The following is a 27,707-nucleotide window of genomic DNA, read 5'->3' as shown; positions in this document are numbered from 1 at the left end:
GAAATATCTGGCCGCATTTTGCAAGATAATAATAAATTCGAATAACTTTTTAAAAGGTTGCTTTATTAAATGAATTATAAAAAAGTCCATTAGAAAATACACCTACTAAAAAAATAATGCATAGTGGAATATATATTATGGAGCTTATAGAGTAGTCGAGGCAAAAAACGGCGACATTACGGAAAAAATACTAAAAAAATACACAAAGTTAAGGCTGCTGAATGAAGGACCAAGGAGTTGAATGAAACCAGACCTTGACAAAAAAACTTATTTTAGTCGTTTTAAAATTATCCTTACAGGTCTATTTTATCATTGACAAGCTTTATTTACACGGAAAAAGTTTAAAAAATTTAGAAATTTGCGTCTTGAAAAAATGATAGAATCTATTCGTGCCGACAACTAACTTCCTTTACCTTGGTGTAATTTGTTTAGTAATTTGTCAACGCGTGAAGTAGTTACTTTATCCTGAACAGTCTTATTAAACAAATGCTAAAAAAATAAAACGAATACCACGTGATCAGAGTTTCTGTTTTAAAACTGTGGGCAGCCAATTTAGTAGATTTTTTTTTTGACGGGTGAAAATTTAGAGTTTGTCGGAAACTCGCATGGCTCGCTGATTTCTGCGGCCTCTTTAATCTAAAACAATAAGTTATACCTCCATCTCTAATACGTTGATGGTAATATGAACAGGCCTACTAACTCGCACAATTCGGCTCCGTCAAAACTTTCCATAGTGACGTAAAAATCAGTGTTGCCTGATTTTTTCACCACGTGCAATCTTCTTGTGAAAAGTGAAGTTTTCCTTATATGGTCGATAACTTCGATTGATTTATCAGGAATTTGGTGAATTATCTGGCTTACATTAAAGAATCTCGAAGTAGTTGTTTCGAAATAGAAGTGGCTCATTTAGTTTGGTTTTCTTTTTTCAAATGGAAAAGTTGAAAAAACTGAAGCCTACTACTGTCAGCCTTGCAAACCGAAGGAAAGTATGTGCTCCATTTGTATTTATCTGACATAAATGAATCACAACCTAAATATAAAGTTTTATTATTTTTAATTCTTATCAAGTAAAACTCGCAGTTATCATCTTACCACTGAAATTGGATATAAAAAATTTCACAAAGATAATTTTCAAAATTTTTAGAGCGAGGAACAGATAAACTTTATAAATCTTGCAAAACTATGGCAGCTACACTTTTTCCTGAAGGCTGTATAGAACTCATAAATATATTTCTATCTTGAATTTCAGATTTTGTTGCAATATTTTGTGTGCTTCGATGTTAGCTTCTATATCCCTCTACTTATACCTTAATTTGTCATTTATCAAAAAAAAGTGAATGTAATTTCATGTAAGAAATAAATCATTACTAGATTAAAAAACTGTAAACTTTTCTGTGAAGATTAACCAGAACAAGTGTTTTGCCTGTTAAAAAATAAACTTAAAAATTAGGTCAAGTTTTAAAATAAATTTAAAATTCTGCTATTAAAACCCCCTCTTGCATTATTATCTTGTATCATATTTAAAAAAAATTTTCTCTGGGGGGGGGGGGGGGTAAAGAAAATCTTTTTATTTTTTAATAAGTTTTTTTTTATGATCAGATAAGCCTTTATCATCCATAAACAAAATCATTAACCTTTGTCTATTTAGTTTTGCCTATTAAAAAAAAGAGTCCCAATGGTCACACATTATATGATATTGAAATTTAAAAGCAAATAATAAAATAATAAAATTATTAGAAATAATATTATTAGTACTATTAAGCATTAGTAGTTGGTGTACTTTACTTTTTCAAAAAGTTTTTCTTGACCTGAAATTTTTCAAAAAGTTTTTCTTCACCTGAAATTTTTCAAAAAGTTTTTTCTTCACCTGAAATTGATTATTAGTAGTTCTGAAACCTTTTGACAATAAAAAAAGAAAAAACTATGTTATTGTGCCAAAGCAATCCATCTTATCGATGCTATTTATTGCCTTATATTGAAATGTTTGCTTTGTTTTGATTGCTTTGTTTTTAGATATCATATTATTTATATAATCATATATATAATCATATATATTTAGTTAGGAAAGTTTTGAGCACGTTGTAAGAGGTGTTTTTGTTTATGGTTAGTGGCCAGTGATTTTTCTGTATTTAGTTTTCTCTAAGTTTCTCTTTCTAAAAGAAATTATTAGACCAAAAGTAGAGAAAAAATTTTAGTTTGATGGAGCTTAATAAATACTTTAAAGATTTTAAACCTGATGGTAGTATATGTTGGTTACAGTGTGACATTTATGATGTTGTTACTCAACTTCAATATCTAATCATGCTCAATATCTAATTTTGCTGCACAAGTATAATACAATACAATATCCAATATTTGCCTCTCAGCCTCTAGGTATCCCTTCTGGTATCACTATATATACTGTTTCTATTTTTCAATTTAGAATATATAATTTGCTGCTTTTAGTTTCAAACTCCTTTTTTTTTTTTTACTAAATTATATTTATATTATAATTATAGCGCATTTATGTTGTATTTATAATATAGAGCCTAAAAGCTATTGTTTCATTGCATTTTCAATTTTAGAGAAAGACTTAACAATCTCACCTAATCTTATCATATGTTGTATTGCTGTTATATTTTTATAAGAAAGAAAAAAGAAATGTTTTATGTGATGAAACAACTTTGAACTTCAATGATAGTTCATTATTTTTTGTATAGTGGGCTAAATTGTGAGCCTACAAGGAAAATCAGCTAGGTTCATTTTTTTGTTAATTTAAGATATCATAAGACTTGGTCCAAAATCTCCTTCATTTTGGAAAGACTCCAGGTTTATATCTACCCTTATATGTACTAAAATGATGTTAAGTCTTTATCTTAAGACCTACTTTATATACTTCATTAAAACATAAAATCACTTTTTGTCACAAAATTTAAATATAGACTTAGCTGTATGTCCTTGTACACAAAATGTTTTTATCTATTTGTTGTTTACGTTATTTGATCATTAACCCACTTCCTTATTGTCAAATATCCATTGTCTTTTTTTATTCTTAGAGTTCTTTTGCTATTTTCTATGAAGGCAAATGCAGATCATGTATGTATTATTTTTTTTCTATTGTAGTTTTTCCCTCCTGAGTAATTAAAGAATAGTTTTGATCATGTAACTTGCAAAATTTTTTAAAAAGTGTCTAATAAATGCATATCTTAGTTGAGTTTTTGTAGTTTAATGCTAACAACAACAAGAGTATTTTTTTCGCGAGTGAAACAACAGAAAATGTTTTTCATAAATCATACTTCTACAAGTGAAAGTAGTTTTGTTTTGGAAGATGAAACCCTATGTAACACAAACTCAATTGATCAACACATAATTAACATTAATAACAGCAACTCTGTCATCTTTACAAGTTTTCAGAAGGAGTCAACAGATCTGGATAGTTTTGTAGAAGAAAGTTTCTATTCAAAACATTATGTTTAATGATCAAGTTAAACTTTTGTTTGTTTCTGTCGGCTGAAGTAAATTTTAATGCTAATAGTAAGAAATATATATTTAGTGAATTTATAGTTAGGGAATTTATGATTAGTCAGCTCTGTTTTATGAAGTTTTTTTTTTTTTTTTTCTAACAATTTGTGTTAACATTTGTTCATCTTTTATTTTTCAAAGTGGTTTTTTTCATAATCTAAAAAAAAAAAAAAAAAAAAAAAAAAAAAACAACTTATAAAAAAAATTCCAATAAGATATTTTAAGGCATCATCCATTTTGATGATCTCCTCGTTTTGCTATTTCCTATTTTGCTATTTAAAATTTAATTTCTGGAAAATTTGCTTTTTATATTTAATTAACTTTTATCTAAAATTTGATGATTGGTTGTATTGAAAGTGTTTTTTAATATTGAAAGAAAGTCGTAGTTTTTTATTTCTCTCTGTAGCTATCAATCATATAGATGTGCTTTAATACAATTTCTTGCTTTAGTATTTTGATAGAAGTTCTTAAGTTTCTGTTATAAATTTCTCTTCATCCCCCAAGGACAACACACAGAGTTAAGGAGTTAAGTACTAAGCTTGGTATCCCATGCTCAGAAGCAAGGTAATTTATAACATTCAGTTTGGATAAAGTTTTGAGCAGGTTTTGTTAATTACTTTTATGTGTATAGTTAGTGCTCAGTATTTATATTGGATTTATGGTTAGTACCCAGTGTTTGTATTATGTTTATGGTTAGCGCCTAGTGTTTTTTTTTAAGTGTAGTTTTATGAAAGTTTCTTTTTTAAAAAGAAAAAGAAAGTTTTAAAGTACAATTAGAAAGGAAGTCTCTTAGAAAAATGGAGTTTATTAAGAACTTGAGTAATGAAACACCTAATACTAATATAAGTTGGTTACCTTGTGGCAATTATAATGTTGTTACGCAGCCTCGATATGTATCAAAATATAATCAAGAATCAGCTGACCAATGTCGTGATAATCAAGAATCATCTCAGCCTTTAGGTATTGTTGTTTGAAGATTTAGAACCTTTAATTTGCTGCTTTCAGTTCTAGACTGATTATTTTTTATCAAATATTTATTATATTTATGTTAAGTTTATATTACGTATGTATTATATTTATATTGCATTTATATTGTATTTATTTTATATTTATATTATTTATATTGTATTTATATCAAATTTATATTGTATTTCTATTATACTATCTTTATATTATTTACATTGTAATTTAGTATTAGTATAAGTAAATGCTGTAACTGGCAGAGCCAGTGAATATGTTATTAGGCATATTGTGACAGCCAAAGTGAATGATTGCTGCTCTAAAACTGTTGACTGTAGGTGATTGAGTTACTTCATTTGGTAGAGTGTTTCATCATTTTGCCATTTTTTTGAACATTTTCTCTGTGCTTTTGCCTTGTTATTTCCTTAGAGTATTTAAAACAGTTACCACTCTGATGTCTTTGCTTGTTAAGATTATGCGTTATCTTACACATTAAAATTAGATCTCCTCTTTGTCTCCTTGCCACAAGTGTGGTTAGGTCTACTGTTTCATAGAAAAAAACTCTGATTGTTATCTGAGTTTTATAAGATTCTTTCAATATTGTCACAGTCAGATTTAAGAAATGGAGACCAAAGCGGAACTGCATACTCTAGAAACGGGCAAATAAAAATCAAATAAAAAAGAGATCAAATTAACTCAAAATCAAATCAAGAAAAAGATTTCTTAATGCAACCAAGCATTTGTTTTCTTTGTTTGTAATTGTAATGATTTGATTCTTCCACTTCATATACTGAAAAAGCACTTCAAGATTTCACTCTGTGTCTAAATCTGTCAACTGCATACTGTTTATGTAATAGGAAGTGTTTCTGTTGTTATGATTGTAATCCATGACTACACATTTTGATATGTTAGACAGCAGGAACCAATTTTAAACCATTTGTAGGTAATATCTAGATCAGGCTGAAATTTAGTGGCACATAATTTTGAGGAAAGTTGTGAAAACATTTTTGTGTCATCAGCATATTGTTTAAAAACATTAAAAAAATGCTTAGGAAGGTCATTAATGTTAAAATGAATTAAGTTGCTGCAGTTACATAACTTTGTATTGTAGAATTATATGCTTTCAGTTTGGCTATCAGTTATATTTATCAGTTATATTTATATTATGTTTATATTAATATATATTTCATAATAATTTCAATTCTAATTTTATGCATATGTTGTTATTCATAGAGAAAGAAAAGGAAGTGCTGCCTAATGAGCCTAATTCGGAATTCAATAATCAGTATTTTTTAGTTGGATAAAAGTTTTCTTTATTTCGTATTTTAAATTATTAACATATCTTTGTTGCATCTTTTAAGTATCCTTTTTTTTAAAAACTTATCCTTAGAGTTCTTTTGCCTTTTTCAATGACGGTGGATGCAAAAAATGTATGTACATCTTTTTTTGTGTGTTTTTTCTCCTGATCAATGAATAAATTAGGTTTTTTTTATCTTGTAATATACGAAAGTTTTTACAGATTATGCTTGTTTACATTGTGGCCATCACAACTATAAAATACAAAACATAGTTCATTGTAATTGGAACAATTATAAATTATGAGCAAGAAAAACCTCAGTATATATGTTTTTTAATTTTATTTTAAAACCATTTTTACGATTTCCTCTTAATTTAGATTAAATATATCTCCTAATTTATATCTATGATAAAATAGTTTAAATCAGTTATCCTAAGAGGTCTGGTACCAAACTGTTAATGTGTTAACAAACTGTAATAAATATGGCTGTGTTTGCAATAAAGCTCTAAAACATAAGCACAAAAGTTTATAAAATATAAAAGTAAAAAGTAAATATAAGTTTTAGTATTTTATAGCATAAAAAATGAACAGCATTTTATTAATGTCTTTCCAATATTATAAATTTTTTTTTTTTTTTCATCTTTTTTTTTTTTTTGCATTTTTAGCTTGAAGAAAATGATTGGTCTGCTGCTGATTGTAAGTTAAATTAGTAACCATTAATATGATTTCAAATAACAGTTCAAAATATGAATCCAACTTATATTAATCAATCTTAAACCATTTATAATTTGAAACCTTTTTTTATTTTTTCTGTTATTTTTCCTATTTTAGTTAGTTTTCCAGAAATTCCTGTAAGCCCAACATCAGTTGAAATGATTTTCAAGCAAATGGCTGAAAAAAATGATGATGATCTATTGGATTTTTTTTCAGATATAACAGATGATATTTCTCAGTTGAAAAACAAATATCTTGTAACAGTTTATTTTTTTCCTCTCATCTTTATTAGTTTTAAATTTTTCCCTTAGTTGAGCTATTGTAGTTAAAAATTCAAAGCAACATCAGGAGAAAATTTTTTCTAGGGTGAAACTACAGAAAATATTTCTCAAGAATCATGCTTCAACATGAACAACGACATTAGTTTTGAATCAGATGAAAATTCTGATCTCAACTCTATTTATGACCAACTCATGATGAACATTAAAACCACCCTCCCTGTCATCTTAACAGGTTTTCAGAATGAGTCAAGAAATCCAGCTAATATGGTAGGAGATGCAACTAGTTTGATAGAAGACCCAGATAGTTTGGTAGAAGATAAATTGTGTTTAAACCAAGATGTTATATGTAATGATGAAGTTAAGCCTAGTTTGTTGTCAGCTGATGTTGCTAAAGTTTCTGCTCCTTATAGTAAGAAATCAGTAGTTTAAACTTATAGTTAGTAAATCTATGTTTAGTCAGTTTTTTTTTTTATTGCTTTGTATAAAAAAGTTCTTATTTGTTCATCTTATTTGTTCATCTTATTTGTTCATCTTTTTTGTTCATCTTTTTTTATTCATCTTTTTTTGTTCATCTTTTTTGTTCATCTTTTTTTGTTCATCTTTTTTTGTTCATCTTTTTTTGTTTATCTTTTTTTGTTCATCTTTTTTTCAAAGTGATTTTTTTGTGCTTTAAAATAAAAAAACAAAATTTTTAAAAAATTTTGAGTTTTGTCAAAGTTACTTAAGCTTTGCTTTCTGAACAATTTTAAAAAAATATTCCAGTTTGCAATTTTCGATGATTACATTTATTTTATTTATCAAGGACTTCCCAATTCAGCAACTGTTTGCATTACTAATGATTTCTACGCTTCAAAATTTAAACTAATTCCTAACTCGTCTTCAAATGTTTCTTCAAACGTTTCTTCAAACGTTTCTTCAAGTGGTGTACCATGTAAGCGTTCATACAAAAAAAGACGTCCAGATAATGCCTGTAATTGTAACTGTAATGGTAAAAAATGTAAAAAACCCTTGAATTCGTTTATGCATTTTAGTAAGTTTCATCGCCCCAGCTTTACCAGGTAGTTTTTCTCTCTTTTTATTCGTTCTTAAATGTATATTACTGACCGTATTGAATTTTATAATAAGTATTTTAGAATTCCAACTTAAAGAGAAGCTACTTTGAAACTAATTTTTATTTAATTTTTCTTGTAAAAAAATTTGGTATCATTTCCAATCGAACTTTTTTACTATATATAAAAAAAAAAAAATTCAAAACCCCGTCAAAAGTTATTTTTAATTAGCACAAATAATTTAATTTTTTTTTACCTTTTTTTTTATTAATACGTTATTATTTTTGTGTGTTATTATTAGAAGTTTTCCAGGTGTAGACAACAGATACGTGACCAGAATGTTAGGGAAAGCATGGCGATCACTCGGTGATGAACAGAAGAAGATTTTTAGGTTTATAAGTTTATATTTTCTTTCAGAACTTAAAGAATTTTTAGCAATAATTAAGAAAGAAATTATGTTAAAGCATTAAAATTAATTTAACAAAAAGATAGACGTAAATGTTGTGACAACAATTTTTGTCCAAAAAAAAAATTGTTTTACAGAAATTAAAACTGAAAACTGTTAAATGACATTATTTAGAGGGATGGCGACTGCTCGTCCGAAATGAAAAACCTTCAGACGATGCTTTCAATTTTCGATCTTTTTTATATTCTGTTTAACATTTCTGTTTGCTTTTTGTTTTGTTGAGAAAACTACGCATTTTTTTTTGTTAAGAAAAACGACACATTTATTATTTGCATCATTTGCAGTGCAAGTATTTACAGTTTTACAAATATTTTAGAATTTTTTGTTTAATCAAACATTTTTTTATTTTGTTTTAAATTGAGGCTTACTTTATAAACTAAATTTATACCAAAAAAATAAAGGTTTTACGCTTTTCTATTCTTATACATAAAATTATAGACTTTTTTTATTATGCTAAAATATTTGTAGTTTTGTTAAGAGTTTTACAGTTTTCTATTCCGTTTTTACTTCAGTGTTTAATGTCTATTTATCCCCCTCTAAACATACGTCTGTTGTGTCCTCCAGTGATTATCATCTAAGGGTTTGGGTTTTACATTTCAAACAAATTAAATGAGAAGATCTTTTAGGAATTTTCTTCGAACTTTGGTCCTGAAATGTAAATTATGCTCTTTGTAGATGATATATGATACCAATCCAGTGACCTCAATTGTATTGTATAAGAATGCTAGAAACCAGAATAATGACTGTCTCTTTACTTCTAATATCTTGTCCATTTGATCGACGCCACTTTTAGTGTTATTGTAGTATTTGATTATCTCCAGTTTACCTGCCTTCGACTTATCAATCTCGCAACTCATGAGCATAGAGGAAAGAAATTTTACCAATAGGTTTTTCTTTGGCAAATGCGGACGTCTGGAGCGAACTACTGCCTTTTGTATGAAAAGTTTGTAGAGTTGTTGGGCCTCTTACATGTTGCTTAGTCAGAAACGCTTGTCTCTTTTTACTATGCCAACTTTAAGTCATTCTCCAAGAATTCAGTACCTTTTCTAATTTAATCGTAAAGTGGTTGGTTGTCAAGTTTCCTCCGGAGCCTTAACAGAAACTAACTCGGTCTAATACAGTTCGCTCACCAATATTTGTCGAAGACCGTCATTCGGTCTCCCAGCGTACAAATTTCCTTTCAATGGATGGCCATTTTTTGCATCGCATGCCCAAAATATTATTATCCCATATTTAACCGGCTTAGAAGTTATATATTGCGTGAATTTAGTATTAGCTTTAAATGAGCAATTAGGAATAATTGCTCGTCAGCGATGATGCAATCGTAAGGCACGTGAACCTTTTCATTGAGCATTATCGAAGTATCACGTGATGCAGCTTTAAAGACTGCACGTATGAGTGGCAAAGCATCAACTTTTTAGATACGTCCAAATTTTCTTTGTTGTTTATGTACACCAGAAGTTATAAGTAATCCGAAAAAAATGCAATTTTTTTGCCGTAGTCTTTTAGTAGAATCGGAAAATTTTTCTATCAGTTGACTATTACATTTATTGTAAATATTTTTAAGCTCTCTATTAGTGTCAGTAATAGAGAGGCTAGAAAAGAAAAACAAAACTGCAGAGACAAATTAATTAAAGTAAAAGTTGGTATAATTCTACCTCTGTCGCCTAATGACGTTATAAATTAAGCCGCTTGACGAGGGACAACATGGAAAAGTGAATTTGCCTAACTAAGTCAAGTCAGTATTACACGTTCTGTTTTTTTTATTATAAGAAACCAAGCGAATATGCTAGTACTAGAAAGTTTCTTATTTTAAGGGTACTTTTTTACAACTTTAGTACTAAAAATTTCTTAAGAGTTTCTAAAGAGTTTCTCAAGTATCAAAAGAGAGAAAAAGTAAAGAAAATGCAATTTGAAAATATGTTAACAAGTGAGATGTGAAAATATGTTAACAAGTGAGATGTGAAAATATGTTAACAAGTGAGATGTGAAAATATGTTAACAAGTGAGATGTGAAAATATGTTAACAAGTGAGTTGTGAAAATATGTTAACAAGTGAGATGTGAAAATATGTTAACAAGTGAGATGTGAAAATATGTTAACAAGTGAGATGTGAAAATATGTTAGCAAGTGAGATGTTTTAGTTTATTAACTGTAAATGTTTTAATAAACTTGTCCCCTTAAAAAAAAAAAAAAAAAAATAGGAAATATTCCTCGAACTCACGGTTATCATGGATCATGATAATACCAACCTAGCTGACCAAGCCACTTATATGGGGTGATATCGCACACACCAACGTACCCTGTGATGCAAATTTTGAAATCTTTTTATTTTATCCGCGGAAAATAATTTGATTTGAATCTTCAAATTGAGTGAAATTTTGAATTCATAGCGCACCAATAAAAACATGAATGAGAAGCACTTTTATATGATTTGAAAAAAATTGGCTCAACTGTTGCGTATAGCCACACCAAACTTTGGATAAAATTTCAGTTGGATTGGTTAACTGGTTACGGATTTATGGCAGTTTTAATTTAAACTTTGTCAGTTTTTTGCTACTTATGCCTCAAAAGGTTACCGATTACTGTGATATTCGGTCACTGTTTTTTAAAATAGTTGCATGAGTGTTTTACTATGTTATTATGTTACTATGGTTGCATGAGTGTTTTACTATGTAAAACCAACAACTTTTATTATAATTGTTTAATTGTTACATGTAGCGTTTTCATTTGTTTAAAAAAGAAAATAAACCGCTAGTAATTAACTTAATTTCCAGTAGATAATATAACCTCTGTTACACAATAGTTGTCACATTTGATTCATAAATTTTGTTCCATATAACTTGTCCCATTTGCTCAAGCTTCAACATCTAACTCAACATCTAGTAAGTATTAATAATTGAAATGCAACTTTTATTATAATTGTTCAATTGTTACATGTAGCGTTTTCATTTTATAGACCCAAAATATTGATTTGCTATTTAAAGCGTAGTTTGACTTGGTTTACGTATAGCGTGAAAATCTCAGCATTTTTCTAAAGTATAGATGCTGCCAAAATGCAAAGAAATCCTAAAAAATGATTGAAAAGCTTTTCTAAGGATACCTAAATAGAAAATCAAAAATATTTATTTCCATTAAAACAAAAAAACTGTGAAAAAAACCAAATGTTTGTTATACTAAGATAATTGACTTAAAAATCTTTGATAACTAAGATAATTCTCCGCAAAAAAGTTCGGAGGGCCAGTCCGAGGAAATTCAGTATTTACAGGTTATGATTGTTTTTAAACAAAAGTTGTAAAAATTTTATAAAAATGATTGCAGAGGTACAAAAAGAGAAAATCTCTATTAAATGTTTTCTAAAAAGTGCAATAATTTTTGAAGAGAGAAATGTTATGAAGGGAAGGATAGTCCTTTGAAGAGTAGTAAAAATCGTTTGTAGGACTGTCTCATCAAATAAGATTTAATCTAAACTGTCATTATGTGTGACAAGTATCTTTAATTTAAGTAATTACAAGTATATCAATAATTGTATGTTAAGTGGATTGCTATCCAATATAAATTTAGGTTAAATTTTGTAAAAAGTTTGATTTAGTGAAGTTATTGAATTATTACAATGCCAAATCAAGCAAACATTCATGATGAAAATCGAAAACTTGAGTGCTTTGTTATGTCTGAAAAAATGTTTAAGACAGCTTACTATTTTCCAAGGAGACAGAATATGTCAACTGTACAAGACTAATATAAATATCAGTGATTCTCGGGTACTACAAGGACACTACAAATCGAGCAGAACTTCTTTGCGCAGAAAACAGGAGGGGAATGAAGTTGCACTCCCCCCTTTGTTTGATTTCAAGTCAATACAAGTGAGACTTGAAACAAGAGGCACGATGTATTATTGCATAATCTGCCAAATTGGTCGTACAAAGCTGAAAGAAAAAAATACTCTTGAAGAGCAAACCACCATTAAACCCTTTTAGGAAATGTTTGCCCCACCAATGCTCTCAATTAAAGTACAGGGGAAATCTTCAATCTTTAACAGCAAAAGATGGCAAAGCAGCCGAACAAATTGCATCTCGAATTATTTCCAATAAAGAATTATATCCGGAAGGAACTATTCAACTTGCTAAAGCATCCGGTGGGCCTCCACTTAGATTTACCCCCCGTAAATATTTATACTTAAATAATTTTTACATATATATAAAGAAAGAAAGTCTTGACTATTAAGAAATTAGACTAGATTGATTTCAGTTAATATATTTTTGACAAGTTTCTAATCTCTTTAAAAACAAATAATTTTAAAGTTTTGCCAAACTTTCTAAACAAAGTTTATTAGAAACATAAAATATGCAAGTTTTGCTTTCAGGTCAAAGCAGTGCCCAGCCACCATTAAGCACTCCAAAATTGACCAGCTCTGGTAAATGTACAAATAAATACGGGCTTGTCAAACAACGGATTAAAAAATTGGTCAGAACTGTAAACCTAACATCAACCAGCAAGATTGTAGAGCCAATTTTCACATAAATTTCCCAAGAGCAGGTCAACACGTAAAATTTGATTGACAAATGATTTCTTCACCTGCTGTGACTTAAAAATCATCGGTGGAAAAGGAGATTCTGATACAGTTCGGGTTGTTGCTCACTGAAATGATCAAATCTTGTGAATCATGTTAAAATCATGTCTAAAGTTTTGTCTATGCATTATCGATACTGCGTTAAGGGATGAAACCAGCTCACCACAGCAAAAACAGCCTCTCACTCAAAGGACTGACAGAAACTCATTCCAATAATGAACAAATCTGATCACTAAATAATGCAAATGAACTTGAACTAATTTTGGCTAATGATATAAAAGTTGTAAATATAATTTGTGGTCTTCAAACCCAATTAAATGTGCACCCTTGAACCTGGTGAGGCGTAAAATCCAAGTGTCTTGCCAAATCTGGAAACTTGCAAATATTGGGCTCAATTAAATCTAGTCTTGAGTCTTTTCAGTAATCTGGCGGGGTTGTTGCTAATGCAAAGCTGTTCGGCAATAACATTCGAAAGCCAATCATCAGTGAGCCTGATAATTTTCTGATTTTAGGAAATCTTCCCACCGATGGAATTGCATCTCCTCTTAGGAGTTGTCAACCATCTTTTCAAGATCCTGAAAACTACTTGGATAGAAGCAGCTTACCCTAAGCTTCATTCTTTACCTTAATAACTTTTTTCTTTATGTAGATTATATAATTTTTTATTTATGTATATGTGCATTTATATGTGAATACATTATATTAATTATTATGTATATGTGCATTTATATGTGAATACATTATAATAATTATTATGTATATGTGCATTTATATGCGAATACATTATATTATTTATTATGTATATGTGCATTTATATGTGAATACATTATAATAATTATTATGTATATGTGCATTTATATGCGAATACATTATATTATTTATTATGTATATGTGCATTTATATGTGAATACATCATATTAATTATTTGATCTGTATTTTATCTCTTTTAAAAGTCTGAAAAGAAAGAAAGATAGTTTAGACCCAATCACCAGTGTCTAATTGTGAAAGGAGAAATTTGTATTAGTGTTTGCATTTAAAAACCATTTTATTCTTTTTATTCAGTAGGTTTATTCGTAAATTATGACTACGTACTTTTCGTACAGGCATAGCATGCAACTTTTGGCGGTAAGATTGTTGGATTTACAGCACTTTACAGTTTTATTTTACACCATGTAAAAATAGGTGTAAGGTTTGCCTCTTTTATCTTCCATACCTTTTTTAAAATCTCGGTTTTGCTCTTATACTTTTCTATTAAAAGATTTTATGTTAACGTTTAAAAGATTTGAAGTTTACGTTTAAAAGAGTTTAAGTTGACGATGATTTAAAAAAGTTGACGATGATTTAAGAGATTTTAAGATGACGTTTCTATTAAAAGATTTTAAGTGGTTGACGTTTCTTAATTTAAAGGATGTTTCGTTGATACCTTAAGTAGTTTTTCTTTTATTTTTGAGCTGTTGAAGGTGACAATGGCTTGGTAAATTATGTTACTTGTAAGGTATTGCTGATGCAAAGGACACTTTGTTTTATCTATGCAGTCACAAGTTTTTTCTCTGAGATTGGATTTTTTTTTTTTTGTAAAATGTGATATTTGTGTGAATTTATAATGTCCTTCATGGTTGGCATGCAACTGTAACCTACTTTGATGGAGTTTTTATTAAATATTTTGTGGAGGTTGTGGTCTGACGGAAAATGTTGGTCGAGAAGGTTTAAAACCGCTTTTTTTATTGCACGGTGGGAAATTACGTGGATAAAAATCAGTAAAGTCATGTCTTATAAATTTGAATTTGAAATTTTAATTTGATTAAGAACGCATTAAAACAGAAAAAAACCAAAATATAAAGTTTCTTGAACACATCGTTATAAAGATATGAAGCGTCAACGCCGAAGCTTTTGATCAAATTCGTATGTCGGGGTATTTACAAAAGATCAGTTTTTAAGGTAGCATTTTAAGATACAATATAATTATTTTTCCCAAAAGTATATATTGTTGGAAAGGACTTTAACCTTACTTTTCAAAAATCATCATAGAAAACTTAAAATTGCTCTAAATGAAATATTCCGTTATAACAAAATTGCTGCAAACTGCGTACAGTGAAACTGCAAAATATTGAAAAATAAAATTTAAAGATACAAAATATACTCAGGTATAAGATTAAAGAAATTAGCAAAGCTAAATAAATAGCTAATCAACTTCAAAGCCATCGGCTTTTCAACTTTTATTCAATTGTGATACATTATAGTCAGAAGAAAAATTGTGACAGTGATAATGACACTAGCTAAATGTATATGGGTATGGCAATTTTTGAAATTTTACTGAAAGTTCAAAACTTCAATTTTAATAGAGTTTTAAAAAGTTATCGAATATTATATCGCCCATTTTTTGCAGATATTCTTTCTAATGCGTCTCTAATCAAAATCTCAAGCAATCTCATCCGCCTTCGTCCGCCTTTTTCCGCCATATTTAATTTTATAAAACTATATCAATGTTACCTTTCTGTTTATGAAGCTATCTTTCAAGTCATAAAAAATTCCAAAGTACCTGAAAACTTACTATCTGTTTTTTTTTATAAATTATCATTATATCAATTCTTATAATGCAACCAGTACCTCTGATGATGTTAAAAAAAACCTGTGCAGGTTTTCAAGACTTACATAATAACAGCAAGCGATGGAATGTTACAAAAAACGAAGACGATAGTGATCTTAAATATGAATCAATAAAAAAATCTTTGTTGCGCGCGCAAAAAAGCTTTTAAATAAAGAGATTTTGGGTTGGTAAAATTTTTAGCACAGGTTATCAATAATTCAAAAGAATTTTTCTACAAACTGTAAAAAAACACTACACAGAAGAACAACACAGAAGCCAGCAAAAGAAACTTTAGAAATTATTGTTAGAACGAATGTCTACTGAGACCAGTATGAAGCATTTCAGCAAGTGGATCTTCATTGTTTTCTAAGTTGGTCAACCGCTCCAAAAGCGATGGGTGGTTGTATACTACCCAAAGAAGACATCAAAGTTAGTGAAACAAAAGTTAAATTAAAGTTGAAAGGCTTGATGGAGCACATTAAAAAAAGTATTTTTGGGATGAAAAGTGCTGAAATTGTGGAACATTTGGATGCTAAAATATTTAGTGAAGTTTAGCACTTAGGAATTAGATGGATATTCCAGCCAATCACATTACAATCAGAAGTTTTCAAATAGTGGTAAGCATGATTCCGATTTATTGGCAACAACAACAACACCAATTAGCAGCATGCGATAAGAGCAGCAATATTTTCTGGACAAACTTATGGCTCAAAGTGTGAGATTTTGCAGATCAATTATTGTGTAGTTTTCTAAAGAATGTGAAAAAGTTGTTCTTAGAACAAAAGTAGACGTAGAAAAAGAAATGGCAAAATTTGTACCAATTAAAATTGATCTCCTTAACGGTATATTTGTTTAGTTAACTTTGACTTTATTATGTCAATCATTGAGTTTTGGTTTACATGACAGGTCTTAAATGCAACGTACTACCCAATCTGTGGTGCCTCTCCCAACGATATGAGTGACAAGAGACAGTTTGTAAAAGGTTAAAAATCAAAAAAAAAAAGCCTCCGTTTCGGAATTTCACCTTTTCATGCGTTGATGAGATTTTTTGAATGTCTTTTGCACATTTTATTACAGCTGCAGCTTAAAATATGTAAGGTTCAAAAACATTTAGGCTTGCCGAACTGCATTTTCCGACTCAAAAAACTGTTAGATTTAAAAATATATTGATCACGATTGAAACGAGAGAACTGACAGCAATTATTGAATCATAAAAAAAAAAAAAAAAAATTCTTTAGAAATGCCTATGACTGTTAAAGGGTTTTTAGTAGCTTGTGAATCAGAAGATAATGTCCCAGCTGCTACCCTCAAGCTTCCGTAAATATTGAAATGGAAGTAATGGAGGATCTTGTAGTCATCAACGAATAATTTCAAAATGACAACAGTTTTGAATGAAGTAGTTAAAATGAAATTATGTACTTTAAAACGATGCATCATTAATATGTACTATGAAACTATTAGGATTAATAAAACGTTAGAATTTAAAAAGAAAAGTCCTTTTTTTGGGTATAGACAATCTTTTTATCTGTTTTGAACTCTGGGATTAAAGTTATCTCAGAAATGGAAAATTTGGTTGCCATGCAGTTTCTTAGAAGTAATTACGAATTAGTAGATAAGTTTAGAAATTGGAATACCAAAATTGCTGTCATTTCTTCATGGGAGCATGAACCAGAAAATTTCTCGGCAGCGTGCAGGGGACACTTGGGGTCTTCCAACGCAATTTGTACCGACCAGAATTTTTATTCCAAAATCAGTCAATTTCGACAAAAATTTTAAAAAATAGTGGCATCCTCTAGAGCCATAAAAAAATTTTTATTTCGCCTTTTCACTGCATATCTCCTGATGTGTCCCCCAAAGACCCCCTCTGCATAATTTTCTGAAACAAAGTATTTTTTTTCTTCCTCTTTTAAATATTTCATTAAGAAATTCGATTTCTAGCTCGAAAGAATGATTTTGATTTTCAAATTAAATTTAAAAATCATTCCACTGGGAGTGCATTTTACGTTAATTGTGAAGTTTTCTAATAGAAAAACTGTTTTAAATAGTGCTTTTAACTGTCATAGTTTAGAAACAAAGCTAATTATTTACGATTTTCTAAAATTAAACTTTAAATACAAAATATTTTACCATGACACTAAGCACATCAAAAGTTTAGTGACTAATTTTTTTATTTCTTGTAGTCGCCGATAAAAACCGTAGCTGAGAAACGTTTTTCTTTCAAATCATGGATATCACACTTCATGTTTTTGCAATCAAAAATAAATATAGTGAAATGCAGAGTGTTTAAACAAGGCTTTCGAATAGTTGAAAATTAAATGTTTTGTATTTTAAAATTGAAATCCCGACATTCAATTTTCGATTTCCTACCGACGGAAGCCTTCTTTTCGCGTGAGGATCAAATTCATATGCATGTTTACAAAACTAAAAATTCGGATGAATCAATTACAGTTTTAACTGAAATGACTAGAGTAGAAAAAACTCAGCTCGCAAGAAAGTATGGAGCAATTTACAACGAGCATTTTAAAAGCATTGTGTATGCGGAGCAGCGTTTAAACAATAACAGCATTTAATTGCAGAATTAACTTAATACTAAAATAAACAGAAATATCATATGAAAAATAACTAGAAATTTTAAGCCTTTTACCATATTGCGATGGTCAACACAATACAAAACAATTTATTCAGCATATTTCAAAATCCATGCAAATAAACGACGAGTATTTAATACATTGCAAATAATGTTATGAGGTTATTCGTTGCTTGATCATTTAACAGTGGCAATGACAGGTACGCGATGCACGAAATGACTCAGTGAACGAAAAGTTTTGGCTCCAGTTTCGGTACTATTTCGTAATGAATGGTAATCTTTATTAGGAGATTTCTTTTTAAGTCCAGATGACTTGTTTTTGACTTAGTGTAGGATCAATTTTCTATCAGTTTTGGTGTTTTAATCATTTGGGTGACAGAATCAATTTTTAATTAAGATAACAGTAGTAATTTTGAAACCACTTTGTATAACTGATTCAAGTTATTATTCTTAAATCATTCTTCAAGCGAAGCCATATCTTGTGAACAACCAAATAGAGTAATTTCAACAAAAATTTTTACAGTGCGGAAAATAATCGGAATAGAAGCTATTTGTGGGAACATTTTACTGTAACAACGTCAGTGATTCCAAATACACAACTTGTTATATCTGCAAACTGTTATATGAGGAATCAATCTTCTATCGACATTGGATACAGAACATAATATAGCAAACTGTTTGAAGAATATGCAATTCTCATTTGATTTTGTTGGTCTCTTTAAAAGTGCTTTGAATAGCAACTGAAAACATATATATATATATATATATATATATATATATATATATATACACACACACACACACACACACATATACTTACTGAAATACATATCTAAAAAACATGTATAGCATTAAAAAATATACATTATATTAATATTATACAATATATATCATGATATATTAATATTAAAAAGAAAATTTTTTCTTTTTTAAACAGCCTAACATTAAACTTACACGGGAGATTCCGTTTGAAAACCTCTAGGGCATGCAACCCTAAGTCTCAGATTTTACTGAATTTTCAGAACTTGAAATTAATTTTAAAAGAACAAGTGAACATCAATGCGTTGATAGATTTATACTATCAAAAGCAGTAATGTCTGGTGTTGTAATAGTACTAAATCTAAATAATTTTGTTGCATGCAAGTAAATTCCTTTTGGTGGGTAGGCATGGTTACAGAGATAGATATTACTACATGTGATATTCAAATTAAGTTTATGCACCCTCACGGTCCTTCTCAAAACTTCATTTGGCCACAGAGAGATGATATCTGCTGGGTACCATTGTCAAGTTTAATTGCAGTAATCAAAGTCCCAACAGCAAAATCAGAGCAAACATATAACATGATGTGAATGATCATAACACTGTAACTAATAAATTTTAATTTTTTTGAATTTTGTATATTACTTTTGTTTCTTGAACTGAAAAAAAAACAACAACTAATTTTGTGATATACATCTGTATTTTCATAATCTCTTCCTTTGAAACTATACTTTTTTTACGATCAGATTCTATAAAATTACAAAGAAAACAGAAACAGCTAGTCAACAACAACTAAAAGAACAGTCTGATGTTGCCAAAACAGTTTCAGTTACAAAATGTCAAATTACACCCTTTTTTTCTCATTTAATTTATCAAAATACCTGTTTTTAAGCACTAAATTTAAGTAGATATGACCATGTTTTTATTTCTGTTTCAGAAAAGACCACTCTCCAATTCTTTATAATAACTATAACTTAACTATTTAGACAAATTCTAAAAAAAACAAAAAAAAACAAAAAAACAAAAAAAAAAAATCAAGCTACATTGGCATTTTTGTAGTTGGACTTGCCCCAGTAAAAGTGTGTTAAACATTGAAATTTTAGTTGTTATGTTCGTTTTTAAATATTTTAAGTTGTTTCATTGGATTCGTTGGCCCAAAATATGTAAAAGTACAAATTTTCAGCTTTCCAACATTTATATAACAGAAACTAGGCCCAAAACCATTTTTAAAAATGGCAGATTTTTTGTTGGTTGGAGGCAAACTTAAAATAGCTATATCTTAGGAACCTAGTGAAATTAAAAGATAAAATTTTCAGGATGTTCATAATTTACTAAAATCTTTAAGTGATTTAAAAATCAACAAAATCTGGGACTTAAGGTTGCATTTTCAAAAAAAATTGGATGTTTTCACATGGAATCACCCACACGTATTAGTTACTTTGCAAATTAAAGTGTTAACAAGCTTGTTTATTATTTGCAAACAAAAACATTGTTATATCTAAGAGAACAAGAAAGACTATTTCTTGGAAAGTGATTTTATTCTTTGTGTTTCTTTCGACACATAACTGGCTCATAACCCAGTTATTCATTAATCTAGAAATTATAATTTGTTAATCATTAAAGAACAATTTATAGCTAAAATATTAGCAATTTGTACAATAAAAAACACAATAACATACCATAAACTTCCTGAACTCAATACCCATACCACTTCACCATTACAAACACCATTGGATCAGCATCATGGCAGTTGTCTTAAAAGATAAAATTGATCAAAATATTTGCCACCATGTTTGTGTACTATTTATCTTAATGATTATATATTTAACTGGTAATATAGAAAAGAGAGTGCCTTGTTTACAGAAGTTGGTTAGGAAGTTAAGTGAGTTATATGGACAACTTTTCTGTGTTCACAATATGCTATGCCTTAGAAATAATGCTAGACACTTTCAATGGATTTTAAATTGTCTTCTTTTTCATTTGAAAATTTCATATAGTTTTTATTAATACTAAATACCCTGATACTTTATACTTATTAAACATCTTATTGACATAATAATGTTTAAAAATTGTGCAACTGCATGTGTATTTGCATATAATTGTTACAGGTTTCATGATTTAGTGTCACCAGTGTATAGAAAGAATTCTTAGTTTGATGGCTTTTCATCTATCAACTTCTGCAAATGATTTTGGTAAAATTTCTGGTGTCATATAGCGTCTCATATTGATTAATAATTCAGATATCTGATTCAGCTGATTTTAGAAATTTTGCAGCATGCAGAACTTTCTTTCCATAACTTTAGCATTTTTTTAGCCTACCAAAGCTAACAGAGTAGTGAACATGTAGTCTAAAACACAGCTTGTGAAACAACGGAATGGCAGCTCAACTAAGGGTGTTACATCTCTGATGAATATCCTAATAAATTTGTCTTATATATATTATAAATATAAGAATTGTCTATACGTTTACCTTTTTACTTGACCTCTTTCCTAAGTCTAAAATCTAGTAGGGCGTTCTGAACATTTAAAATAAGACCAAGCTGGCTCATCACAAATAAATGCTGCTATGGAGACAAAATGCTGCTATGGAGACAAAAAAAGAAAAAACCCATAATTTTTAATACAGCACAAAAACTAAGCATGGAATTCTCGAAACTATTTTGGTTTCGATACGTTACGAAACGAGACTCGTAACGGAACTCTTCTCGAAATGATTTTAAGTTACGAGAGTTAGGTTTTTAAACTTTCGGGAAATTTATTTCGATCGGGTCCCGGAAGTTACGAGAGTACCGATTGATTTTCGGGGAAAATTATAATCTATCTTGAAACCATTTTTTCCCGAAACATTTCGATACATTTCGATACATTTCGATAGATATCGAGAAAATGAAAAAAATATTAATAAAAAATGCTTCAATGGTCATAATTTGCTTTGAGAATGGTTTGCTTTTGCAATGTGACGTATTTGAAGAAGTGATGAAGTTAAAGAAATAGTGAAATCGCGAAACGTCATAGATTGTTCGGGATCGAACTCACGACTTTCTAATAACGGAACGCATGCCTCAGACCGCTCGACTATTTAAACAGTTTATTGATGACGTCGATATCTCGGCAAACGAGCTGGCTCGGGAAATGAGCCAGCCCCCTTTCCATATAAACAGGCCCTTATTTTAGAAGAATTATTATGTTTAACTGTTTGTGTTACTAAAGTTAATTTTCATATATATTTTAAGTTCCTTTGCAGCATTAAAATCAAGAGGAAAAAACAAAAGGGCTGAATAAAATAATTTATGAATGTTATTTTTCGTAATAGTAAGGCTATCATCAGACAGGCAATATTTTGCGGCCATTTAGAACTTAGAAATACATAACAAGATAGATGATGCGAAATCTAAATATGTAAAAAATAAAGTTTGCAATATATTGCAAACCCGTAAATAAAAAATAGCAAAAATAATAGTACATTCGTCAGAGATTAATATAAATACGTTAAAATACGTTAGCTTTTCTACTTTAATGTCAAGTAATACACTACAATAGTCATTGTAATTGTTTTCATCAAAACAATACAATAGTTATTGTAATTTTATTTCATTAAAACAAAACAATGCAATAGTTCTCGAATTTTATTGTATTGTTAGAAAAAAAAAACAATACAATACTTATTGTAATTGTTTTTCATCACAGCAATACAATACCAAAGTAAAATTTTGTTATTGCTTCTGTAATATTACAATACAATATTATTGTATTGTAATGTGTAACTGTATTTAATTTTTACAATTACAACTACAATAGTCCTAACCCTAGTCTTGATAAATAATATAATAAAAGACTTTAAATTGATATTTTCAACCTTTAATTGTGTTTTTTAAAAAAAGAAAAAAAAATTCAGCTGTCGCGCTCGTCAATTGTCCTAAAAATGCGTACTTCAACGGATTAACTGGTTAATCAAACTTTTTGCAAATCATTTCGGGAACTCGAAATAACTCGAAATATCCCGAAATATCCCGAAACACAAATGATTCTCGTAATGAGACAATGAAAATTTGGGAAAAATGAGCTTCGGGAAACTCGAAACCATTCTCGTAATGATTCTTGTAACAACCGGGAATTTCCCGTAACGTAACCGAAATGTTACGAGAATTTAGGTGATTTTTCAAAATCGCTCTCGTAACTGATGGAAACCTCTCGTATCGTAACGTAACAATTTTCTCGATTGATTTTTCCCGAAACGTTTCGAGAATCCCTAGCTTAACAAAAACAAGTCAGAAACTATCAGCTGATGATTTTTATAATGGTAACCCATCAATGTTAACCTTAAGTATAGTAAGATTGCGGCTATTAAGTAATGCTGGATTTTCTTTTAAAAGTTGCAGAATCATCTTTTTTTAAACTAAAGTGATACTAAACTTTTCCACATTTGTTTAAATTGAATATAACGGGATGGGAATCACTTGACAGTGTGCGACTAATCTTTTGACAAAATTTAACCGTATTTTTTTAAAATATTTAGCGAACTACTTGCAAAGTCAGTCTGCTGGCTTACTTTTTAGAACATCAATACTGTTTTCAGACTCAAGCTCCTTTTATGTACTAAGGGCTGTCTTTCTCAATATCAGAGAATAAAGCTCTAAACTTATGTTAGCGTTGCTTATGTTCGTGATATCACTGAGGCTCAATTTAGGTGAGCGGTGTTTAACTAATATATCATCGTGATCATGATCATTTTCAGATTTTTTTTTAAGTCTTTGTTCTTGTTTGATTATTCCACAACAAATCTTTAAACAATTTTTTCAAAACATTTAATATTAAAAGATAATACTCCGTCAACAGGGGCTACTTGTAACAAGTCGGGGCTCCTGAGAAAGAGGATCATAGTATAATAAAATAACCCTTTTTCTTTTATCCATGGTAGTACTTTAAATTGTTACAAAACAATTGGTAATAATTTTTTTTTAACAACCTTTTTTTCTTAAAGAAACTATTTTTAAAATACTATTAGCCAATTTTTTTCTGTGACGAGGACATCGAAAACGTGATCAAACTAAGTCTGAAATATGCCGATGACAGGGCTAAAACATGCCAATGACAGGGAAGCTGAAAGGGATGCTACTAGCAGCGGTAAGAAACGGTGGCGTTTATTGCTAGAGAGAATGGAACAGACTAATAATAGTGGTGATAAATAAAGTGATGACGATCAGTGACTGGAGGATGAAGGTTATGGTGTATTCGATTTTTGATGAGCTGCTTGTGAAGTTATATTTATTCATTTTGTGTTTTGCCCGTTTTTTTGCCAACAAATTGATAATTACCGACAAAAAAAACCAAAACTTGTAATTGACTACAATGAAACTATGGGTGTTGCTGATCGCTAAACCAACACGATTGTTAAACCAATATTTTCTGTCACTTGGTTGATATCTGCATATGGAATACTTATGTTCTTCATCAAAAAAAAAAAAAAGAAAAAGAAAAAAAAAGGCTTTGAGAAAAGAAATCTTGAAATTCAAAAACAAGAAAGAAGAAGTAAAAAGTTTATTACAAAGCTATCATTTGGCCGAACAAGTAATAAAAGCTATTATTTGGCCGAACAAGTAAAAAAAAGCAGGTCAGCCCAAAAGTGTTGGGATATTACGTCAAAGATCAACAGTTCCTAAGTTTGGACCCACCAACAGCTAAAAAAGAGTTTATGTTGTTATTTAATGATGTCATTTAATTTTGTTTCATATATCTACATTACGTTATCTCAATGTTTGCGCTTGATTTTTATTCTTATTAAGATTATGTATCGTATTCGTTTAAACTCATAGATAAATTATTAGCTGAAATTTTTATTATAGGTTTTTTTTATTTAAACCTGCTTGTTCTGCTTTCCCTGCGTTTTATGTTTTCAAATGTAGACCCATAGACTTTGTCATAATAATTTATGTTCGTGAGTGCCTAGTGGATGTCTATATGCAATCGCTTTTAGAAAATGATATTTTTGAACGAAGCACAATAAACTATTGTTTGCAGTGTTTTCTATTACGCTGGGTAAACGATACATAACATTAGGTTGATAGTAAAATAATTCTGGGTCAATAATAAAATAAACGTAAAACTAAAGATATATTAGATACTAAAGATAACGCTAAATAACCACGGTTGGCCAACATTTGAGCATAGTTAGGAAGCTTATAATGTATACATAAGTTATTATATAACTCATATAACAATCATAAATTAGTGCTAGGAAGTTTATGATAATTACATTATCATTAAAATAAACTAGTGCTAGGAAGTTTATGATAATTATATTATAATTAAATTTTTCATAATGTAAATTTATAAATGGGTTATAAAACTGTAAAATGAAAATTTTTTTGCCAAGTTTACATATCTGTAAACAAGTCTATAAAAAAATTTACGAAAAGCAATTCTTTCCGTTGCTATCATTTGTCTAAAAACAAAAGAATTACAACAGAAAAATTGACTAATAAGTCAAAAAGTAAAATTATAATGCACGAAAAAATATAAAGTATAAAGATAAACATTAAAAATTATAGTTATAACGTACATAAATACGTACAATCACCCAGAATTTGTGCGTGTGCATAGGTATGTATGTACGTACATATCGATACTTGAAAGGCAAAAATGATTTTTTTGGGAAAAATGGTATCTTTTTTATAATTGAAATGAAATAATTTTTGAATAGAGATATGCAGTTTTTTAGCTCTCCTGAAATATTGTAAAAATGTCACTTAGGACCTTTTGACTTTCAAGTATCAATATGTATATACATACACACATTATACATACATACATGCATACATGTATACATACATACATGCATACATGCATGCATGCATACATGCATACATACATACATACATACATACATACATACATACATACATGCATATATACATACATACATACATACATACATACATACATTATATATGTATATATTATAATTACGGTTATTTTAAAATATTAACTTTTAATTATTTATTACTTAACTTATTTTTTACTTTACAACTATAAATTTACTTTTATATTTAATTTTAAAATACTTAGTTTAAAATAGCTGCGTTCTTTTAAAATAGTTTAAACTTTAATTATTACTTATTTAAATATTACAATTATAATTACTGTAATTTAAATTGTTAATTAAAACTGTTAATTCCTGTAATATTGTAAAAATTTTTGTTCCTTTTTCTAACTACCTTGTTAAAAAGTATAATTTATAATAAATTTTTAGAATATTTAAAGAATAGTTCAAGAATCTGTTTAAAATTGTAAATTGATTTTGAAGGTCAAAATATTCCTAAGATTCTACTAATTTAAGATCATTTTTTGTTTAATAAATTTATTGTTTTGTATCATTATTAATTCATACTACAAATTCAGTTTTGAAAATCTTGAAATCCATTTACATTATTGCGTTTAAAAGTCAATCATCAAACATTCATTTTTTAAAATTATAATTTTATCTTTGATATTAATCATCAAAATTTATAATATAAAGTTGAAACTTTTATTTGAAGATGAAATATAATATAAACAAGCAAATATAAAAAAAATATTTTATCAAACTTCTCAAACTCTCTTGGTTTTACATATCTAATCTTGGTAATTAGTTCTACATATCTTCATGCAGTTTTAATAGCTTTGTTTAATTTTTTTCAAAATGAATATTTCAATCATTCTAATTGCACAAAGTGAAGATCAAAATTGGTTTGAGGCTCAGCACAACGCTTTGATGAATTACACAGATGTAAACTGTTGTAAAAAAACTTCATTGCTAATAAATATTGTTAGTCAAATCATCAACATTTTATGCGATGGTTTGTCACAAAAGTTGTATAAGTCATGGCCATCTAAAATAAGTAACTGAAGTCAATCAGAACCAATTTTGGAAGACTCCCTGCTAAGTTTAATTACTGCTAAACACTTCATGTGCTTTCTTCTGATGCATTTCAATTTAAAAGCTGTAGAGTGACCTTTTTTTTTCTTTTAAAGATAAAATTTGGTGGAAGAGAGTTACCAATTGCACAAGCCAATTAAGTATTTGCATAGTTGTGCATCAAGTAATTGTTTCATGATTACCTTATGTAGAACTATATAGATACTTTACTCCTTTAGCACTTATTTTCCCAGGGTGATAATCAAACTCCATTCCACTCTCATCCATATTCTATATGTTCTGTACTTTATTAATTTATTTTCCATTAAAACATTTTTAAGAATAGAAAAGTAGGTTGAAAATTTAAAAGTATTCATACACTAATGTCTAACAGTAGCTGTACCTTCTAGTTAAAGTAAAGTTAAGCCTTAGTGCCTTTTGAACATACCCCACCACCATTCTTCAGAAAGTGTTTCATTTATGAATGATTTTTTAATGCTTTGCAGCAAAGTTTTTTGGCATATCTTAGAAATTGAGGTTGGCCAAATCCTATTTCTAATGCTGCATGATTGGATGCAAAATCAACTTTTTTTTCTTTTCTTTTTCATCATTTAGAAGGGTGGATGCTCAGGCTCCCAATCCTATTTTTCCAGAAAGTCAAATCTGAAAAGAACATCTTTGAACACCAAAAGGCTTACCCATTGTGAAAACCAGTTTTTTACAGCTTCAATGACACCATCATAGCTGCATCATTCCATAAATAATGTTTTCTACATTTACTTCTAGTCAGTTCTTTAATTTTTTTAGAATTTAACTTTCCTTATAAAATACATTTTTATTATTACATAACTATATACACACAATTTTCAAAAGTACCCACACAGATTAAAAACGACAATGCTTATTACATATATATATATATATATATATATATATATATATATATATATATATATATATATATATATATATATATATATATATATATATATATATATATATATATATATATATATATACATATATATATATATATATATA

The 27,707-nt window shown here is 28.8% G+C and overlaps 1 protein-coding gene and 1 long non-coding RNA gene across 11 annotated transcripts; one reads left to right on the top strand and one right to left on the bottom strand.

Moving 5' to 3' along the window:
• The first annotated feature begins 744 nt into the window (after nucleotides 1-744).
• On the top strand, nucleotides 745-8,772 carry LOC149877335 (uncharacterized). 9 transcript variants are annotated; one of them, XM_090073540.1, is made up of 11 exons: nucleotides 745-986; nucleotides 3,036-3,075; nucleotides 4,386-4,461; nucleotides 5,695-5,746; nucleotides 5,852-5,891; nucleotides 6,424-6,454; nucleotides 6,590-6,729; nucleotides 6,838-7,162; nucleotides 7,556-7,811; nucleotides 8,104-8,193; nucleotides 8,383-8,772. In XM_090073540.1, exons 2-11 carry the CDS (start codon nucleotides 3,055-3,057, stop codon nucleotides 8,408-8,410), a joined length of 1,059 nt encoding a protein of 352 aa, XP_089929666.1. In that variant the 5' UTR covers nucleotides 745-986; nucleotides 3,036-3,054; the 3' UTR covers nucleotides 8,411-8,772. The 9 variants fall into 9 exon arrangements, 7 of the variants coding, with proteins under 7 accessions (XP_089929666.1, XP_089929668.1, XP_089929665.1 ...); XM_090073542.1 differs by lacking the exon at nucleotides 4,386-4,461; XM_090073539.1 differs by having other exon boundaries at nucleotides 3,036-4,461; nucleotides 8,115-8,193.
• A 9,218-nt stretch (nucleotides 8,773-17,990) lies between these two features.
• Nucleotides 17,991-21,351, bottom strand: LOC149877334 (uncharacterized). 2 transcript variants are annotated; one of them, XR_016447810.1, is made up of 3 exons: nucleotides 21,243-21,351; nucleotides 20,452-20,526; nucleotides 17,991-18,752 (listed from the first exon to the last, which is right to left on the bottom strand). It is a non-coding gene; the product is annotated as an uncharacterized LOC149877334 (long non-coding RNA). The 2 variants fall into 2 exon arrangements; XR_016447809.1 differs by lacking the exon at nucleotides 21,243-21,351 and having other exon boundaries at nucleotides 20,452-21,235.
• Nucleotides 21,352-27,707: the final 6,356 nt, after the last annotated feature.

This window comes from Hydra viridissima, unplaced genomic scaffold (assembly GCF_058129835.1).
Source record: "Hydra viridissima isolate aposymbiotic clone 2 unplaced genomic scaffold, HvirCarnegie_v1 scaffold_16, whole genome shotgun sequence".
Lineage (NCBI taxonomy): Eukaryota > Metazoa > Cnidaria > Hydrozoa > Anthoathecata > Hydridae > Hydra > Hydra viridissima.
Note: the sequence above shows the minus strand (reverse complement) of the source record. Positions and strands in the feature narration are given on the sequence as shown.

Coding starts and splice junctions, on each gene's coding strand:
- LOC149877335 (XM_090073538.1), top strand. CDS start 4,299: ATGGAGTTTATTAAGAACTTGAGTAATGAAACACCTAATACTAATATA. Junction 7,163..7,555: donor TAAAGTTTCTGCTCCTTATA/GTAAGAAATCAG, acceptor TTATTTATCAAG/GACTTCCCAATTCAGCAACT. Junction 7,812..8,103: donor CATCGCCCCAGCTTTACCAG/GTAGTTTTTCTC, acceptor TGTTATTATTAG/AAGTTTTCCAGGTGTAGACA.